The 22,079-nt window shown below is 39.2% G+C and overlaps 1 protein-coding gene across 1 annotated transcript in view; it reads right to left on the bottom strand.

The window, feature by feature from the left end:
• Nucleotides 1–1,381: 1,381 nt before the first annotated feature.
• LOC131671687 (hemicentin-2-like) overlaps nucleotides 1,382–22,079 on the bottom strand; it is a 29,495-nt gene continuing 8,797 nt past the window's right edge. The window contains exons 3-6 of the mRNA XM_058948303.1: nucleotides 11,724–11,875; nucleotides 8,839–9,049; nucleotides 8,078–8,377; nucleotides 1,382–6,690 (exon numbers count right to left, since the gene is read on the bottom strand). Coding sequence (XP_058804286.1) covers nucleotides 6,473–6,690; nucleotides 8,078–8,377; nucleotides 8,839–9,049; nucleotides 11,724–11,875 — 881 coding nt within the window. The 3' untranslated portion in view covers nucleotides 1,382–6,472. The remainder of the gene's footprint in view (nucleotides 6,691–8,077; nucleotides 8,378–8,838; nucleotides 9,050–11,723; nucleotides 11,876–22,079) is intronic.

Below are 22,079 nucleotides of genomic sequence, written 5' to 3'. Positions count from 1 at the left end.
AATATTTATATTTTTTCTATTGTTCTTCGGTGATTGCAAATTTGTTTTCTTTTTTAAAATCATCAGTAACATTTAGTATCATTCGTTCTATTGCTTCCATTTCATTCTTTCGCTATTTCCAGCATTCGCACATTACATAAACTCATTTTCGCACTCATGCTACTTGAATAGCATTTACGCTTTCTCTTTTAATATATAATATATATAATATATATATATCGAATTTTTTGATTCACCTCGAGTCGCATCATCTCGTAGATCCCGAAAATCAGTGTCTTAAAAATCTACGAGACGAGGCTTTATGACATAAAAATGTTTCGTAGATTGAGGTGCGCATCACGTCACTCGTTCGCTCGCTCGACAAAGATCTTCGTATAAGTTCTCCTCCTGCGTGACATCCGGATACGACGGAGAGGAAAAAAAAACCAAACTCGTCGCACGCAAAGCGACAGAGAGTACTTATACATACCGAGTGCGCAGGTGAATTTCAAAGTCGTTTTCACGCGGCAACTGACACGATACAGAAGAAAACGGGATGTCGGAAAGCGAGATTAAAATTCACCGAATTATAAGCTCCTGGCTACGAGTCTGATTTTCCCCCCTTTTTATAATTATCTCTCGTTGTTCGTCGAGCGTTCGAACTCTTGGACGCGAATCTCTTCGAAACGAATTTTACTCGCGATGTAAGCATTTTAAAAGCACAATATCACCCGTCCGCTATAGCTAATCCGTAATCCCGGTGAAGAACGAATGAATTCGATTACGCGCGCGACACGCATACATATTTAAATGGGAATTTCGGTGGCGGGCTTATAGGGAGCGAGCAAGAAAGAAGAAAGCGCGATGTCACCGTATACGTGTGCGAGTGCGAGTGTGCACGGGACGGACCGAGAGCGAAGAAATTCCACGACGCATTTCTCGCACGTCTTCCCGAGAACCTCGCCTTCTTTGCCCTCCCTAGTGCTCGATTGCTTGCGCGACAATCTCCACCTCTCTCGCTCGCACCGGAAAGCGAAAGCAGGTCGAGATGTTGCCAAGCTCGCAAGCTCGACGAAAATGACGTGCGTCTAAGTGCCGACTGACTTCGCTGCACTCCCAGGGATAACAGTTTTATTTCGATCGTGCCGAAAATTGCGCTCTCCACGGGGCATTTACTTTTTGAAAAAGAAATGCTCGTCCTCGAAACGTAGCTTCTGTCGCGCAAGAATAATTGAAACGTTTCTCTCTCGGTCTCTCGCGAGCGCGTGCGGCACCGAAAACTCGGTTCTCAGGAAAAGGTAAACTCTCGTTTCACGCGTAGCACACGCTTTCACGTCAATCTACAGACAGCGTGACTGAAAACCAAAAGACAGATCGTCTGACAATGAATGTTTGAGGGGACATCGACGGATAAATAAAAGCTCTATGCGGTCGGAGCTTAGCACGTCCGTATTTATTTTTTATCGTAGTGGGAAGAGGCGCGATGCTTAAGGGCTACAGTAGACATTGGTACAAAAATTCAATGCTGCTGCTACGTAGTGTGTATATATACGACATATTCTAAACGATTTTTATTTATTTATTTATTTATCTATTTTTTTATTAAAGGAGTGACGAGAATCACGTTCACGTTCTAATATATTACTTGTCTACGAGAAACATACGACGTAGACAAGTATTGCCTATCGTTGGATTTTTCTGACCGGAAGAGTTCACGTCACCCCTTCAATTCAATTATTAGCTTCATTTTCACCTATATATAACAGCTTTTTCTCCATTTAAAATGCGTCATTAGACCAACGCAATTTTTTCTTCTTTTTCATTTGTGTAAACAGCGTCAATCTAACGAATGCCAATCGTTATTTATTTGTATAATTTGTTCTGATGGGTTACAGGTTAAGTTTTTTTTATATATATCAGACAATAATAATTTGGTTTTTCTTTATGTTTCTCGTCTGCGAGACTTTGCGGTTGGCAGATAAATTAGTCGGTATGTCTGTAACGAGTTACACCTAAAACGCGATGAGTAGAGTGCCCACGAGTACACAAGCGTGTGACCGTCCGGTGCTAACGTCTTTCATATTTCTTTAGATTATTTGTTGGTGTTTCTTGTTTTGTCTGTGCACTTTTATTGATTTGTCGTAAAACTTACGGATTTCATTTATACTTTCTATTGTTCTATTTTTAGTCTAAGAAAATTCTTGAATGTAAGTAAAATTTACTGATATGAAATCTGATATTATTTAAAATCTACAAATCTGAGTAGAATAAATGCAAATGTATCTATAAGGTGCAGAAGTAGAACGTTAATACCTTGTGCGTGATGTTTTATTTCCATTGGAACAACGTGACTATCGTTAAGTAGAATTCAATTTGTTCCTCGTGCAAGAAGTATTCGGATGAGAAATTCTTTTTGAGAAAAGTCTTTTTAGTCTAGCAGTATTTATGTCCTGATATTGCTATCGCAAACATCCAAAAATCCTGCAGTGGTTTAATCGAACTTAATACGTGATCAGTTAGCACAGGCGGTCAGACAGCCACAAATTTTTCTTATTTTTTTTTCATAAAATACGCCTTATTCATGAGCTTTAAAAGCCCTTACGATCCAAAAGTTACACCATAATGTTTAGGTTTCATAAATGTAACACATACTGCATATAATAATTAACGTATGTATACTTATATGCTATCTATTTACAGACAATCACACGACTCGCAAGTTATTTTATACCCTCTTGTCATTCGTCTAGTTTACTCGTCCCTGTGCTACTGCGACTTTTCTCATGTTTATTGTTTTAGCATTTTTCTGATTCCTCTTTTTTCTTTATAACTGGGTCTTTTAAAATTTTCCACTTCACCCCCTTAAATTACGCGTTATACGTTCTTCTGTTCTCTTTCAAACAGTCATTTCTTTTAGATTATTCATCCTCTAACACTGGAGAGCTGAAACCCGTTCAATTTTCCTACAATTCCCTTCTTTCAAATGTAGAGAACGCTCAGTACGAACTTTGTACTTCTTTCCATGTGTATACATATATCTTGTAAAACACCTCAATAATATAACAAAGTTTTGATAAAGATTTATCCAAAGTATTTCGCCGATCAATAAAGTTCACTTCATAGTTTTCATATTTCTTTCTTCTCAAAAGAAACGAAGCATTTTATGAAATACTTGCAGTTTCACAAGTTTTTTCTAAGACAATCTATTACTCAAAGTTTTCGAGAAACAACTTTGGAAAGTAGTTCAGTGAACTTTTCACGACGAGCTTACATTTTGTTTACCTTTTTTTATTTTTTGGGAGGACGATAACAAAATATCAATATATCATATACATTTGAATAATCCATATATTCGCATTCATCGAACGAGTTTCAATTCTTGTTTGGAGGATTTGGACGAATTTTTTCTCCTAACCACTTTTACCTTCATTCCATCGTATAGTAACAATAAAATACTACCTCGAATTTTGACCTAAAAAATCTAATGCACGTAATATTTTTCGTTTTACCAAACTCTCAAATTGAGTAGAGTAATCGACCGCGACACGATCGCATGAATAACCGTATCGCTATCGAATCGAATACCATCGAGTTAGCATTTATCGAGATGAGTTCGAGTATTTTTTTTACAAAAACGAGAAAACATAAAATACAGCTTCAATATTTTATAATATCACATCTCTATATCACGTAAACAATCGTTTTACGTTGTTTTTCGCGAAAAAGACATATATCAGGCCAATTGCGAAATCTCAAAATAAACCATTCGTTCGATTCTCACGAAGCTCTCTTTTTTCTGAAAGAGCGCCACTATCCATGCCAAAATCGCCGAGTCTTAAAGAATCGCGACGTCGCGTCGTCTGGGCGTCGTCGCTTAATTGCAAAATCGATTTCGCCAAGTTATACGTGCATACATTAGCCGTCGAAAATCCGGTCGGCGTCAATCACGCCGTCTCGATCTCACCTCGCTACCGCGATTAGCAGTAGCGAGAAAAGCCGAAAAGAAGCGGCACACCTGGGATAATCGTCCGAATATGAAGTCTCGTTATCGCGAGCAAATCCATCGCCCGTAAATCAACGTTTATTTACCGCGAGCAATTTGCGGTGGTGAGAAAGCGAGTGAGTTTAAGCGTCGATAAGAAAGCAAACGAGGAGAGGTAGTAGATTGCTGGATGAGGGAACAAAAAAAAAAAAAAATCGACGATGACCCGTTTTTTAGAGCGCCGCAGCTATGCTATATCTCATTGATTAGTGAGCGCGACCAGAGGCGTCGTCGACTGCGAGATTGTCCGAGTAAATGAAGGTGCCCGAGGATTTTAATGGAGTAAAAGCTCAGTTTTTTTTTTCTGTTCATTTGCGCGTACTCGCGCGCCCGCAATTAGAACTGAAGATCCGAGAGCTTTGAAGTTCCGTAGCTGATTTTTCTATCAATTTAACCAAGTGTTGATGACCACTCACCAAGATTGGAAAGGTTTTTTTGTCGTATTACTAGGTTTGGAAAATTTCTGGAATGTGAGTACGGCAGATTGGATTCTATGAAATGCAAATTGAAAAGAGAACTTTGATTTTCTTCAGCGTCGAAGTGCTTTTGGACTTTTCGATTCTACAAATTTTTTCTTATTTTTGACAGTGGAATTTCATTTTCCAGTTCGGATTCAAAAAGAGTTTGTTTTTATATTACATTTTCATACCCATTCGCAACAGTCCACCTGCAACGAGTTTCATTTAAAGCCCTTTACGAGCCACCCACGCGCAAAGGAAAAAAAAAGGAAGAAAGTAGCGAGGGTAAACGAAACGCAGGCCACCGCGAATCGGAATTTCGAGCTAACGACAATAACGGCCGGATGTAGAAGTCTCGAGATGAAGATTACTTTAGCGCAGCGATAACCCCACCCGCAACTTCTCTCTCTCTCTCTCGCACTCGAGATATCGAGAGTTTAAATTGATCGTCGCGGAGCGAAAATTCGTGTTTCCCGTCACGGACGCACAGCCGGGCGCGAATTTCGATTAGAGTTTTCACGAGAAAGGGAGAGATGGTGACAAGATAGTTTAGAGCACCCTGAGAATCCACAAAAGAAGATATAAAAACAGAAGGCGGAACATTCGCCACACATAATAATACGCAATATCGGACGTTTGCTTTTCTTCGCACAGCGTATCCAAAGTATTCCGGAAGATTCCCATCTTCGCGGGACACTAAGTGTTCTATTTTTCTTATTTCCCTCATTACTCTCTAACTCGCGCGTGCACTGGAAAGATTACGTTGTCAGTGGGAGGGTTGGCTTGATCGGTGAAACGTGACTCCGGGAAGCGAAACCAGAATGCGAGAGGAAAACTCTTAAATATCTTAAATACGTGCGTTTTCTCTCGTTGACACACAAGTTTCGGCGCGTCGCTCGCTCGGTAAGTTTCAGTCCCAGTACGAACATTTCGAACGGTAGCCAAAATCCAGCCGCTCTCTCTCTCTCTCTCTCTGGCCCTCGGCCAAAGTGCGCGTAACCGACTTATATAAGCGCGCGCGGTAGTCATATTTCACCGAGCAACACCACGCACACCAACTTCCTCTAAATCACTCGACATGTAGTCGAGCGTGAAGCGACTCTAAAAGAGCGAATTCGGTCGACATATTATTTTTTCTCTCTCTCGCTCTGCTCTTCTTCCTTTGTTTTATTACCTCCTGAAAGAAAATACAACCGAGCTTCTTTTTTATCTTTCAGAGGTCGGTGCTACTTTCTTCGGACACGTCGAGCGAATCGTCAGCTCTTTGTGTCGCTTCTGTGGGAGCAATTTAAACTTTTATGATCGTAAATTTTCTATGCATTGCGGAGATTGTTCTCATAAAAAAAATATATATACACGTCGCAAGGCTTCTTCGGCAATTATAGTATACTTTAACACTTTAATACAGGCAGTTGAACATCCTGTAATTTATTTACGAGCGTGTAATCGTGAAGCATGCCGGAATAATTCAAAATTAATGGTGCGCAAAACGTATTCAAAATCGAAAGACGTACAGGATGCATTTCAGTAAAGTCACGTTAAATCGTACACTTTGAATAGCATTATTGAAAGCAACACAGTTTATCGAGCATTACTGTAAGTATGTTGAACATATTGGCCAGCCGTCGTCTTTCCAATACATAATATCCAATGTTTATGATGAACGAATTGACGAGTAATTGTTCGAATTATAACGTGGTCGTATCCAGGCAAGTACAAAGAGTCGCAAAGTACGACAATTCTCCGTGAAAAGTTACGATCATCGACGCTACAAAATAAACATCTCATCCAGTGCACGCTAAGACGATTGGACTCTCGATAGCCAATCGCGATATTCAGGGGGGGGGGGCGATTCCTCGCACGTACATAATTTCTGGCAGTGTCGTTTATTTATAAGTATGTATAAATGCTCGTGGTACGCGCGTCACTTTGCCACGTGTGCGCACGCGCGCACATCTCGTTCTGCTACACTGTCCGTCTTGAGGGGAAGGATTCATCGTGGCCAAGCCAGATGGTAGTGGCCGCCGCTAGCGGGCAGATAGCTTTGGGTTGCAGCGACCGCGAGGCCTACCAACAGCAGACCGCAGACTCGGCCGCGATCGTACTCGCTCGTCGCCGCCGTCAGGCTCAGCGCCCCAGCGAACCAGCACAGGAAACGACAGCAACCTGGCATTGAGCTTATGCCACGCTGGATTGCTGCTGGATATTCCCCTGTAGACAGAACCAACATCATTTTTTGGCTAACGTTGAACGATTTTACGGTAAATCTAGACTGCGTTGGCTAATTAGTAAGGATTTATGGTTTATTTAATTAACTAATTTATAGTATCATAATATTAGTTTTCTATATTTGTCACTGTGTTTAAATTAACAAATAATATGTTGTCGTGTCTCGTAGATATGTTCGGAAACGATTCTCAGAAAGTTTCCTATGATACTTTGAATTCCAAAGATATTTATTAGTTTCAAGCAAAATATATTTTAACAAGTTTAAAACGCCACCTACGCGGAAATTAGTAAACGTTCTTCGAAGAACGTACGTGAAGTTTTTGATTTTCTTGAACTTCTTCAGAGCTTAATTTCTTCATATCTTAATTTACCTTCATAGCTTCATACCTTAATTTAGTTTTTCCGCATACTAAATTAAAGATTTTATTTTTCTCTATATTTATATTCAAGCTTCAGATATAAAAAATTTGTAAGATTTTTAAGAGCAACGAAATAGTATTTGAAACACTGCCAACTTCTAATAACTGTAACGTCAAGCATATTGAAGTTACAGTCATTATTAGACTATGACCGTTCACTCAAATCAATGCGCTACAATTAAAAATGAGTCTTTAATTTGATTTATTAGTTTTTAATTGCTAAGAAAAAAGAGATGATTATAATCTGATTAGAATTATCTAATATATTCGATTACTCTGTATATTGAAGATTGATCTCCGGCTGAAATTGACATTTACAATCAGTTTCTCAATCTAGAGCGAATATCGAAGGTTCTATGAAGATTATAACAATAAGTGATTGTAACATCGGTTAATTAAATAAAGGACAGATATAACTAATATAATTACTTGAAGATTGAATCAAGTCAATTAAGGCAATTCATAAGATCATATTTTTGAGTTAAACATTTTGAAAATATCGATGTTTTTATATTGACAACAAATTAAAAATTGTTATTTGAGTACAAATAACATAACATCGGTCAATGAAAATATTTTATTAGTAATAAGAAATTTCAATCAGTAAACTGAATTAATGCTTTTCGTACGAACGCAAACCAAAAGCACTTACTATACTAAATGAAAATGTTTCGTTTCGAGTGCAACTCTTAATTAACGAATTCAATACAGCTTTTCAATGCGTTGCTCCCATTGAAGTGTATTGAACTGAAAATGTAATATTTTTGCCAACAGGGCGTGAACAAGGCTAAATGAATTATTTTTTGATATACGCTTCTCGTTAAAAGACCCGTTAAAAGCAATTTCGTTGTTTAAAATTGACGTAATGTACATTTGAAGACTTGTTGGCGTTGCTGTAAATTGAGTTTACTTTCGCTTAATAATATCAGCAAAAGGAAGCTCATACGCACCATTGAGAACGTGCAGTTGAATGCTAGCAGTGTCGAGGTTGCTCGGCCGACAGGTGTAGTTGCCAGAATCCTCGGGGCCAGCGTTTCGAATGGTAAGATTGCTGGAGGTATCATTACTGCCTTCGATCAGTCGTGTCTGTATGCTCATCTTGCCTTTACGCTCCTGCAGCTGCCGTTCATGATGATACCAGAACACGTAGAACGGTACCTCCAATGAGTGCTTGATTAAACACTGCAATACTACCATGCTGCCAATCTTCACATATCTATCTTTGTCACCTAGTATCTCGATCTTTGGCACTGCGCGATAACCAATTTGTTTTGATTTATTATTTTCAATCTTGTTTTTACCGAACATTTTTCGGAGAATTGCTTTTCTTTTACATATCATACACACATATACATACACATATCGTGATTTTTACCATCTATTTGACTACTGTGCTGCGCGTCCAAGTCAGAAATAAAGATGTATTCTTTTTAAAAATTATTAGCTACAAAAGTATAGATGTATAAAATACCGCTTAAGTTCTAATAAAACACCAAATCCAACAAAGAATCTCATATAAAATTAAGGTTAAGTACTGTATGCTTCATGTCTGACTGAATCTCGACTTTAACTACTTGACATAAAACATTCCGTTACCCGCAATTACCGAGAAAGAAGTACTTATGAATGAAAAGAAAGAAGAGGAAATAAAATTAAGGTCAAGATGGAAGCCAAACAAGATAAGCAAGTAGTATCAGTCAACGATACGTACCGACGACGACGAGCTTAACCGTATGGCTGAGCTTAGGCTCCGTCGATATCTGGCACTCGTATTCACCTTCGTCCCGTTCTTGTGCATATTTGATTAATAGTGACCATGTGTTGGTTGACTCGAAGTAGAGAGATTGAAACCTATCGTCGGCGATGAACACTACCCTGTCCACCGCCAATATGTGAGCGTCTCTCGTTCGTACCCATGATACCTTGGAAGTTTGAGCAATAGATTTTCATTAGCTTCTCCAATGATCGTGGCAATAATCACGGAATAATAATTTATGGAATAACAACGTTTACATGACATTTTTTCTATTTATTTAGAAAAGAGCAGTTTCGTATCCCCAAGCGAAAATTTTCTTTGAAAAAAAGAGCTGACAATAGAGTAGTAGTCACAATGAAAACGCTCTTTTAGTGTGAAAACGTACGTGTAGCTTTTAAAAAGCACAAAAACGCAAACATCTTACCAACTCACAAAGAAATTTCAGTACTCTGCGCAATGTTTATTGTTCTTTGAAAGCGTCAAACAAAAGCACGTTAACGTACATGTAACTGACTAAACGTCGATAGAATTCAATTGCAGAGAAAAACTCGCTGTTGCAATTAGGTGAGCGATATGCGACGAAATTACCGAGCTTTTTAATTAACGATATATAGTGTTTTGTAGATGCTATCTAATTATGTTGATACACAGGCTAAATGGCAATCGCGTTGATAATTGCAATGACTCGCCACGATTAATTGGAGTGCACTTAATCCAATTGTATAAAGTTGTGGATGCTGGCAATCTAAAAGCTTTTTGTCCTCTTATGCACCTGTACGTCCGAAATATTTAAACACGCGAAAGTTACAGTGACATTAGCTATATAGGCGCAAGCACGTGGTCCTCTCGAAAAGTATGAACTGCAATTAATGAACGACAAACTTTGATGGCATTTCACTCGAGAGCAGCTTGAAGCACCTCTTATGAAGTTGTAACTATTTCAATTTGAAGCATCCGCGTTATCGCGCGCGCGCGACATATGTGAACACACACTTAAATATACGTCCCCGCGTAAAACTCATTCGTGCGAGAAAAATAATTTATAAACGCTTCATTTCCTTCTTTACCCTTTTATATTTATTATGTTGGGAGCGACGTGAAAATTCGGACGAGTTCCTCAATAAACTAATAAACAGCTCGATTCATTCACGTAAATGAGCTGCGAGGAGGGCAAGACGAAGAAGAAAAAGAAAATTTTTTACTCACTCTCGTGCGCGTACGATAACGAATTCAAATCCCGTGCCAGCAAAGTCGAGCACGGCTTTCATAAAAATAATTGCCATGCCAGCGCGCGCAAGACTGATGTTATAGAGAGATATGAAATAGACGGGGTCGTGACTAGCAAAGAGTTTTCGCTGGCTGAAAGTTCGAAGCGGGCGGACGCGCGCGAACTATTTAATTTATTCAAATGCGGTTACTCGTGAATTGGCGATTTCAGTAACTCGATTTCACACTGTTCTCCAGCTACAATCTTCATTATTATTTTAAAGTTGAAATTATGGTAATTATCTGCGCGCGCGCGCGGGAGAGCTGGCGAACTATAAAAGCCAGATTGTAATGTTACATTTACATTTCGCTGCCTGGATTCACTTAGCATCTGCTTAAGTTGTTGTGTTTTATTTACTGACAAAATGATATTTTGCAAATTCGCTCGTATTTATGGGCACCGTGTCACGTTTTCCTCTGCGACATTGGATTTGCACTTGCTTTTTAAATATTTTACATGTCAAACATACAAATCATATGAATGACTTCAATACATTACGACACGTGATATAATACGTTTCTAATAAAAATGAAATTTATTCGATCATAAAATTATTCATGAACGTACATTAATTTCAATAATGCCTTCTACGAAATTATTTGAACGGAAGTACGCATGATGCCGTTAAATGTGCTTCTTTTTTTACCAACAACACGCAAATTTCACGAATACATATCCCGGAAAATTTTGCATTAAAAAAAGTCATATTAATACGAACGAAAGAAACTCAATGAACAGAATAATATGCAACGCGCAAAGAAGGAAAGATAATGAAAGCTGTACATGAAAGAACGACAGTTAAATAAAAATTCGAAGAATACCTTGACAAAGGGTGCAATGAGAATAAAAAGGAAACAGCATCGGCGGCGGCGGCGTCGGCGGCAGCAGCGCGAAAAACAATAAATCGCCGAGTTATTTTACTTAGATTGCGAACGCGCAAAGCTTTCTCTGAGATGAGCGCGCGAGTATTATTTTTCACCATTAACCAGGTACAAAACAAGGCCTATAAGAAGCAAGAGCTTTTCGCTTCCTGGCATATCTTAAATTAGGCACTGCTATACGTGCGCGCGAGATGTGTGACTGTGCGAAAAATTTTTTACGAAGTAGTAAAACTGCCGTGGGAAGTTACTCTGATTAATTTGTTACGCTGAAATTGGATTTCATTTTGAAAAGTGCCGCGAGAGCGAAATGAAAATGAGTCGGACGGATGAGTTTTGGACTTTTAGCATATTTCGCAGCATCGCGCTCGGAAGAAATTGCTCCTCTGAAAAAAGAGTGCAATATCGCTCTGACATATTCCTGGAAAATAGTCGGAAGTCGAGCCGTTTCTCAGCAATACTCGAATCGAACTTATATTACAGTGTGTCCACGAAGAAAGCCAATAGAAAAGCTTTGCATACGCCATGGCATTTGCGTAACTTCAAGCATTACGGCCTGCATCGAGACTTGATAAAGAACGGGCATTAAACCTCTCGTGCCGTAAAAGAAAAATAAGAATTTCTTCGATCCATTCACGAAGCAACGATTGCAAGACTTCAGCGTAAAAGCACAGCATAAAAGAAACAAAACTTACCGGTTTGTTACCGCTCTGTCGGATCCTGCAGGGTAGATAGGCGTGAGTGCCAAGTTGAACGGTGACGTTGGTCACGTTCTGCGTGTCGATGTAGGGCCCCGTGTAAAGGCCGCCGTATCGTTTCACTAACGAGTGCGATCTCGTGCTTACTCCTGCAACGTCAACAACAATCGCGAAAATCTTAATAAATTGTCGTGGTTCTCGTTGGCTCCGCGAGATATGACATTGAATGGGAACTGGAGCTGCGGGTGATCGGCGTCGTGTGGCCGTGTGATAAAACCTTAACCTAAGCTTAAACGACGCCTTGGCTAGGGAGAATGACGCGTTTGCGTGCGAGTTGCAGAAAACAACATTTGACAAGGATGTAATCTTGATTGAAAATAATAGACAGCCATGGGAATGCAATGAAGATGATATCGTACGAGTGTATGACAATTTTTCGGAATGATAAGACATTTGTTAATATATTTGTTCCAGGTCCACAACGATATCGAGCAAAGTATTAAATCCACGACCATCGACCAAGAAATATATGCGAATATAATTTTACGCTCTTGTAGCACGTAGCTTCTCGTTACCATGATTCCTTCGAAGCGACTTCCCGAAAGTCGCAAGTGATTTCTTTGTTTGTTCCGTGGAATAAACGAAAGCATAAGAGATTGAAGGGTCAAAACAGAGGTTCACGGCAACGAATGACGTGCAGCGCGTGTCCTCTCTGACGGATAGTCATTCAGGCCGCGATCGCTCGATCGATTCTACTTGCTCATGTGAACGAGCGCGCGTATCATTGAGTAAAAGTCGAATTTCGATCGCTGACGAACGAGGGCTGCTCGCAACCCAAGTTCGGAAATTCTAAAAATAGTTTTCCAATTCCTTCATAGTTATTGGAATCCATCAGCTGCGCTTAAGAGAGCGAAGGGCGCGCGTCTGCCGAGCCGGGCGCAAGGGCGAGTCGCATTGAAATATTCAAAGCGAGAGCTCTCGCGCGACGCGACACCGTACGAAAAGGGAGAATCCCGATGCGCGGCGCGTGGCATCGGATCAGATATGAAATAAGAGAATCCATTACGGCACGCGATGGAGCGGCCTGCAACAACGAGAAAATAATAAAATGCGCAGTCGCTTGTCCCCCCTCCTTCCTCTCGTCTCACGCGCTACCTCGCACTCCCTGTGTTCGAGGAAATAAATGAAATACGTCAGCGGCATTGCGAGTCGCGAGGAAAAAGGGAAGGTACCACCACGACAAATCGGCGCGGATGGCAAGACTATAGAATTTCAATAGCGTGTGAGAAAGAGAGAGAGAGAGAGCGACGTTCGATCCATACACGTACGGCAATATCCCACAAGTGTTTCTAATGTCTCGAGTCGCGCAAGCAACCAACTGATACGCGCCTACTCGCGAATCGCTCGATATATTTTTTCGAGCATAGCGCGCCGCGCCGACGATACGCCGAATATTTCATACAAAGTGGGCATTTTTAAAATGCAACTCGAGCTCTGCCAACTTGGAAATTTTGCCGTTTTGAATTGTTTCTATCGTCTCGAATAAAGTTGCCGTAGGTATGTTTTTCTGGCATTTGAAATATTTTACTTATCTATATACTAGAAAATAACTCAGTTTTACATATTGTTGCAGAGAAAGGTAGTGGCACAGTATTTTTATTTTTACTTGCGCTCGTTCAATGGGATTTGAACGTCCAAAAATGGTGAACTGACCTGTTTTCATACAATAAATAAAATCTAGAAGCAAAGCTTACGTTGCTTCAGACTAGGACTCTTCGTCTTACGAGCTTTTTCTAAGGAAAACATAGTGATCCATAACTTAGTTTATTTACTTTGTTCTTCAACTAAAATTGCGGAGTATTATTTCAATAGAGCGAAGAAAGTTATTATAATTCGCCTCGTCAGTAAGATTTTATTCCTCGAATAAAAAAACTACGATAAAGACCATTTCAGAGTCATAAACTTTTTACCTGCAAATACACTTTTTATTGCAGATAAAATGCTCAAGATTCGAATCAAAAGTTTCATATTACCGAAATGAACCAAAAATTAGCTTGTCTACAAAATGGCACGCGAAATACAAAGGAGTTAAAAGCTTTCGAAATAGTGTACGTGAAATAAGTGTTTGCTGATCGATAATGTACTTGAACAATGGAAAACTTCAAACAATCACCGAGCGTATGTATATTGTAAACTCGAGTATCCATTATACAAACAGAGAGACGGCGCCATGCGCAAGCCACTCGAAGTACAAAAAGCTTCGCGAGTGCACAAAGGATAACCAAACTCTCAAAGCCAACAAAACGTCGCTCTATAGCTAATCTATCGCGTGTGTAATTGCGTGCAAGCTCTCTTGCGAGCAATGCTTTAATCATACTGCGGTTGGTGCAAGTGCTTCGATAAGACGAGCATACATGAGCCAATGGTAAAGTGAAAATAATCATTAACTTGGAAGCTATTTTTTGTAAAATTTTAAACAATAACGTTTGATTGATAATCTGAAAGTATAATATTATCTGACTGATAATGACGATTATCATTGATTTCTCTTTATTTTTAAATTGGAGTGAATTGAACTAATTCCAATTTTCAATTTGCTGATAATCACATTATGAGCAACGTATTAATTACATTTCTAGGTTGCTTCACGTATTAACGACTGGAACCCAGGATAATACCTGATTAAACTCGATTGTTTACTACAAACAGCTGCTTTTTGCAACTGAAGGACAGTTAATTGCTCTCTCTCTCTCATTATCACGAACATCGATGTCGAAAACAACGCTGTCATGCATCAGTTACTCGGTGCTGCGAAAACTCATTTATTGCGACTCTACGTCGCACCAGCAAGGCTTTTTGATAAAAGCGATAAAGCTGTCGCTCAAAAAATTTTCGCTCACATAACAAGTTTAGCTCGATCATCGAAGCACACGTGCGTTCCAGCGAACGAAGTCGAGAGAACCCGATAAAATAGTTCGCGGTCGTGTACTCGTAAAAAGAACGCGCGAGCGAAAAGAAAATAAAAAAAAAGAAACACGGCCGTTTAATTAAAGAACAGGCACTTTTAATTTAGCCTGGCTTCTCTCGGCCAATGAAAAAGTTGGCGAAAGGCGCAATGCCTATGCTGAAATCGTTAGAGGCCCAAAAGAGGAAAGAGTGGGGGGGGGGGGAGGATAACGGGGCGCTGCGTCGTGAATGCGAGGGAAACAGAAATAATCAGCTTGAAAAGTTTGCTCAGCGCTCGGCGTCTGTGCCACGCGCGCCAAGCTGAGATTTTAATGTGCATACTTTTTCACTCGGATTTCGTTTCATAGATTTGCGAAAGGCCGGAGGAAGAATCTACTCGACGATTAAACTAACTATTCGCATGAGTATAAGTAGCTTTATGAGCTGTCGTGCTTTATGGCACACAGCTCGGATGTGAATTATTCTTAATTTGTAAAGCTGCTTTCGGCTTAACTGCTTTAAGAGGATTACGTTTGTGTAGCCTGATTTAGCACGAAGTTCGATGGTTTTTCGAGTACGTTAATGTGAATCGCGATTGAGTAAACCGTGATAATATCGCATACACGCACACTGTCAGCCGAAACGTAAGTTAATTCCAGTGATAATCCGAGAACAAAATTCTCCTTATACCGAAACCTACACGAGAGAATCGTATGAAAATTCGAATATCTAGCGTAGTCAAAGAGGTTGATTAACGGAGTTAAATCAAGTAGTGTTTAAACGTACATTCGCACTGGCAAGGAAGGATTGGCCTGTACAACGGTTGCTCATTAGCACTGTAGTATTGCTGTTCCACGTGCTACAGCTAATTGACATTAGCCAGTCCCAGCTCTCTCTCTCTCTCTCTCTCTCTCACGATCGGCAGTACAATGGAAACAATTTGCGTTATCAATAAACTCTACGTGTGATATCAATAAATCACTCAAGATATATAGAACAGAAAACTTGATTTACGTGTCATCGTCGTCGTCGTTGTCGGTGCGGCAACTCTTTCACTAATTGACCTGACGTTCTTTTTCGGCGCGAATGCAACACTGCTAACAATTGGATTTAAGCACTCTCCTGTTATTGTTGTTTTGACTCTACGATAACAAAAGAAAACCTAATGATGCTCGCTGCCAATGGATTTATCGTTGCTATTGTTGAGAGCTGAGAATTTTAGTTTTCTCTCACAATTGTAGTATTGCGATAATTCGAATTTCAGTTATGCTAAGTACGGAATATAGGTTTGCAAAAAAGTTATAAATATCTTAAATCTTCCGAATGAACAAACTCACTTTACAATATTATGCTGAACACGGGACTAATTGGTCTGCCGAAAAACATTCACAAACAAAAGTCAGCCAACTGTGAACAGCGCAATTAAAGCATAAACAACAGCAATAGCGGCAGAAAGCAGGAGCAACTTTGGACACTTGAAAAAGCTTGAACGAACATTTTCAGTTGTTACGAAAAGTGACTATAAATAGCGGCGACGTGACGACGGGTTGCTTTAAAAAAAACCCCTATAAACGAGAAAGCACTTAACCCACCCTAGTGAACAGCTCGCAACCGAAAAGTTAATCCGCCTCTCAAACAAGTCGAGAAAGCTCTCGAGCCTCGCGCGTACACACACAGCGTACAACAAACGCTCAAGAATCAAGTGGAACGGCATGTAATCCTCGCGCACACTGGCACTGGCGATCGTACTCTTTCTTTTTACCTCGTTCACTCTGTGTGATAATGACTAACGAACAAAAGCTCATATCCAGATGAATATATTCTCGGGGATTTATGCGCGAAATGAATACATGAAAAGAGGGAGAGAGAGAACGGACCTTGAGTGAGAAAGATTCGAGCAGAAATATCATCCGATTCATCTTCGCTCTTTCGTTTTTACTCATAGGATAAAGTTATCTTGAAAATCGTAGCTCAAGTAGGTTGATATATAACTGTTCTTCACTACTGCGAGTTGAATGTTTAAACGACGTAATCATGGATAAAGAATTTTTCTGAAATTTTTAATTTTAAAGATCAATTTTTTTTTACAGCACATAAAATACGAAGAACGAGATGGTTCTATATAAAATGTTGAAAGATAGAAGTTTTTAATTGTTAGTAACTTGTGACAAGACGTTCGACATTGTGGATTTAATCTTTTTGTTCAGAGATGCAGCTTTTCTCTTTTATCATATTGTATTAGTAATTAGTAAAGGAGAAAGTGCTGTGTGGTCGACGAGCACTAATCTCTGAAACCTAATCGCGAGACAACCTCGGCAAAAAGGGTACAGGTGTGGCACATATTGTCAGTGTGGTGCACACGTGTCGAGCAGATGCAACATTCTGCGATGGCACGTTGATAACGTCTGGCGCGGCACGACTGACCCAAACACCCGAAACTTTCCCTTAATTTTCTTGGCAACAAAGGAGAGAACTCGCCATCGTTTTCTGATAGGGTGCAGCGAGTCAGTCTGTCGATAGACATCGAGAGAGTCGCTTCGCAATCCTGCTTGGTGAAGTGTTAACTCACTCTCTTCTCTTGTTTCATCATAGCTACGTTCCTTTTGATCAGGGGCAGTACGTTAATACTGCGTGTGAGTGTTAAACGAGTGTATAGTGCAAGCCCGTGAAGCGTTGGACTCAGCCCTACGCGGCTGTAGTGGGTCACGCCCTAGCGCGTCCCCGGGAGCGTTACCTCCACGCGGCCGATGTGCCCAAATTTCCACGTGGCGGCGAGGGCTGTCCCCGTCCTCGAGATGTCGAGGTCGCCTTAGGTGGTCACCATAGTGGTACGCTCTTCCACATTCGCTGCGGCATCATAGAATCTGCGCACATCATCCGAGAGCTCTCTGCGTTTCGTCAATGTGTGTGTGTAAGTGTGTTACGCTGTGTGTATTTGAATCAAGGTTCGCGATTAATTATATTATATTTTGTTCACATATATATTGTATTAAAGTTCGCCTTAGGCTTTTTCCCTATTTACGACTAGGGTTTTTTACGCTCTTGACGAGCGTCAGCGTTGTCCATTTATCATACGTTATAATAAATTGTTAAATATAATAGAATTCGAAGTACCTTTGTCAATTTATTGCACTAATCCTACTTCCTTCTCTATACTAATATTTCGCGAACTCTCAGCGGATTTAACTAAGTAAAATTTAAAAACACTTTTATAATTTATGAATGAACGTGAATGTCATTAAAATCTAAATATTACAAAAAGGGTTAATAAATCTTCGTATAAATTAATATATATTTCTTGTCTGTTGACAAAAATTCGTCTGACTGAATCCTGACTTGTTCTACTGAATAAAAAACTTCCCTAATAATAATCTAACAGTAAAGTAACTTCATCAGTAGTTGGATAATGCAGATAAGATCTGCTTTAAAAAAACAACAGACAAACCCTCGTTTAGCAATCTCATGGTACCTAAACGAGTCTCTCGCCATGCAAGTCAGAAAATCTCTTTCTCTCTCTTGAGTCCATTCAAAAAACAGCTCGCTCGATCAGATAAGTAACTCGTCCCATCAAAGAGAGAGCTGCCCTCTTTTGCGAACTAAGATAAGACTAAAAGAAAGGAGAGAGGGTCTAAAGATAAGATAGTTGGCTCGTTATGTCGTCATTCACTTTGAGAAAGAGAAATCACAATTGTTATTGCTATCATTATATATATAAATTATGTACGCATATAATTAAGATGGAGAAAGATAGAAAGAGAGAAAGAGAGAGAGAGAGAGAGAGAGAGGAGTCGAGGACAGAGATTCGCTTTAAGCTCCGCAAACGCAATTAGGAAACGCAAGCGCACTCGCTCTCCGTGAGGCTCATGGACACGCTTGAATAATTTGATTTCATGCCGTTTAAGTCTCAGCTATTCGCGCGAGCGAGCGCTTCTACTTCGCGTGATTCCGGGTCGTAAAGTACCCCCTGTGTGATGTGATAATGCGAATTCGTGGAGAGAGATTCCTTTGATCTCAATCGCCGAAGGTACGGTTATACGTTTTAATTGTCCATTATGCTTTTTTACGAATGTGCTAATTAACAATATCAAAACCATTCATTACGATAATATTCATTCGTCGAGTTTCTTAATTCCTGCTCATGCATCTATTTATATTATTTCACTACGTAACATTTTGAAAGATCTATCATTTACAAGATTAACGGAATATATTTTGATGGATGAATTATTGTACTTTAAGCTTGGTTTGGAGGAGTTTAACTTTAGAAAAGTTTATATGCATCATCCTCGCAAGTATCTCGTTTTCCTTTATTGACTGATTTGACAGATTTATGTATGTATTATGAAATAGTAAAAGCAAAAGTTTCAGATGGAACGAAAAACACGATAAAAATTGTTCGCAATGTTTTTCGTGCCGAAAAGGCTGCTCTGAATGCATGGCTTCTTGAAAACTGTTTAAAAATGAAACGTTTTCTGTCTGAGACAGAATATAGTAAATATTACATAAGTTCTTGCAATTCATTTTTATAAAACGTTACATAATAATGCATGTCTTATTCAATTAAAGCTCCCAAGATTGGTAGATTCTAGCCAACAAAACATCACAAAAATTTTTCGATTTGGTTTCTCTGCCAACTGAAAAGCCTTGCCTTTGTGAGATCGATAATTCGATATTGTTCTTCGTTATTTTCAACATGTACAACTGTAAGGTTTGTCAATTCTCGATATCAATTTAGTTCTGTGCACACATTTATTTTTCAGGATGGCACAATATTAGGTTTTAGTGATGAAGTTCGAGGAAATATGTATTCAACTTAAATTTCCTTGTTTGATCAATCAAACTTTATTTTAATAAGAGAGACAAACGAAACATACATATTGGTCTGAAAAAAAGATTTGCAAACTAAATAATGCAAAATTCCTGACTTTAAATTATGTCTCTTTCTTTCTCCGACAGGTCTTATCTGAAATATATGAAAATCCAAACATGAAGTCGATGTCTTTCGCACTGTTGTTACTATGAACTTTTCAAATCCATTTCTCTTAAAAGTTTCATTTAACGAACTAATTTTATATCGTGTTATTCATCAATAGTTTTCTTAATTTACCGAATTCTTAATTACACTTTATAATATTTTTTTTATATTCCAGATTTTTAATTCATATACATCTTTAGTATAATTTCATTTTTATAATCAATAATTCGTAAGCTCGAAAGAAAACGTATATTCACGATATGAATCCGTATTAATTTTTGCACTTCCGTTTAAAAACTCAAAAGGAAATGAAAAAATCACGATACTCTTATGTATACGTATGCAATTGACGTTCGTGACTATAAAAATTTCAATGCAATTTAAACGACCGTAGCAGGAAAATCACATTAATCTCAAACAGGATAACGTCTTACCATAAAATGTATTTTACCACTTACAGATGAAATGTTACTTTAAGGAGCAAGATAGGTAAGGAAATGAGATGGTTGGATTTGTCGTGAAGAGAAACGATGAAAGCGAACACTGGGATAGGTGAATTTCGCAAGCAATTGCGGTGCGCGATCCGATAAACCGAAGTGATCACCATAAATGCGATTGCTTGCGGAAAGATTAATCTACTCGTGAAAAGTCTGTATACACTTCCTGTTGACCCAAGGGGAGATGATGCCCGGAGCCCACGAGGCAGAGAGTTACGGGAAGCGTGCCGTTCAGAAGCAGAATGATGAGCGCTAATGCGCGCATCAAGCAAATCGATTTACGCGCGCACGAGAGAGAGTGAGAGAGAGAGAGAGAGAGAGAGAGACAGTGTAGAGGTGCTCATGTAAATGAGAGAGTAGGGGGATACGCAATAATATTGAAACTCTCATTTACTGTGTGTTTTGTGAAACCAGTTTTCTCTAGATAAACACACATTTTACGTACACTCAATTTGTTTATCGTTATAACTTGACCTTAATTTATTGAAGATTAAGTCAAGTTCATAATTCAAATGGCTATTTTTTCCTAGCAAGTGAGATTCGAATGCTTTTATTTTTTAAGCAAAATATCTTAATATAAAGTAAACTTTGCGTGAGATAAGGTAATTGAAATTTGTAAATTTAAATTCAATGAAATTCAAATTTATTAAAATAACTATATTTAGAATATAGCGATAAGAGACGAATTCACCCTTCGCACTACTAAAAATGACACTAAACTAAATTGAGTTAAGGTAATCAACATTTATTACCATCATTGATCAACAAGCCACATATGATATCGATTTTTATCAATAAAGCGTGCCTTACATGAATTTCGAGAAAAGAATTGTGACGATACGGTAGAATTTTTTGTTCAAAAGGAAAAAATATACGCTGATCTGATCTTTTAAAGTACTAATGCTTCGATTTCTCATTTGAAAAAGTTCAAAGAATTATCCGCCTCGTTCAATATGTAAAGGGAGGAAAGCTACAAATGCAAATATCAGGCTATTTAAATAACTTCGGCATCTAGAATATCGCGCTATCTAGGTCGAGTCCTCAATCAACACTACAATTAATCAAAAGAAATAAAAACAAAAAAATAAGCCGAGGGAACGTTGGGGATGAGAAGAATAGCCGATCCGACTTATTGGGCAAAGCGAAGCGCGCAATGCGCAATCGAATTACCGCTAATTAAAAGCAAATCAAGTTTGGGTCGATCTAAAATTTCCATTCTCTCGTCTCGCATCCAGTTTGAATTGCACGTCTGGCAAATAGAATATTCGCTCGGCAAAGGTAGCGCGAGCAAAAGATGAAAGATTAATCTCTCCTCGATGCCTGGAAAATATTAAAATCGATTGTATTCATTACCTTCTATTTGCTCGTTTACAGCGTCTCTCTCTCTCTCTCTCTCTCTCTCTCTCTCTGTCGCCTCTTTGTACACGTGCAGAGAGCTGGGCGATATTAAAAACGCTGATGCAAGACTGCGAGAAACGCCGCTCTATTATTGGTTGTTTCGCAGCGGCGGCAATGAAGAGGAAGAAAACGAAAAGAAATTAGCGCAATAACCGACCGGGAGAAAAATTGATCGAGGGACCAAATCCCGTATTAGTGCATTTCCTTCGTGCTCGTGAGCTTTTGTTTATCTCCGCCCCTTCTACTTCTTCCTCTCTTGGCTCCACAATAAACGCCCTTTTTGTTCTCAGACACTCGCATTCTCTCCCTCTATCTCCCTCGTCCTACTCATTCTCTCTCTTTTTCACAAGCGCAGCCGCGGCAATGCTTTCTTTGTTTATCGTCGGCCTTCTTTTATTGCAGGTCGCCTTAGCTTTTCCTACGACGTATTTGTATGGAAATGCAGTGTGTCGCAACTAAGATGAATTCCATTGTAGTGGTAAGGTAAAATAGTGCTAGTGGTTAGGTTCTAACTTGCGTGCTACGTTAATTTTTGGA

This window comes from Phymastichus coffea, unplaced genomic scaffold (assembly GCF_024137745.1).
Source record: "Phymastichus coffea isolate CEN01 unplaced genomic scaffold, Cenicafe_Pcof_1.1 PCOF00133, whole genome shotgun sequence".
Taxonomy (NCBI): Eukaryota; Metazoa; Arthropoda; class Insecta; order Hymenoptera; family Eulophidae; genus Phymastichus; species Phymastichus coffea.
This window is presented reverse-complemented; position numbering and strand designations above follow the sequence as displayed.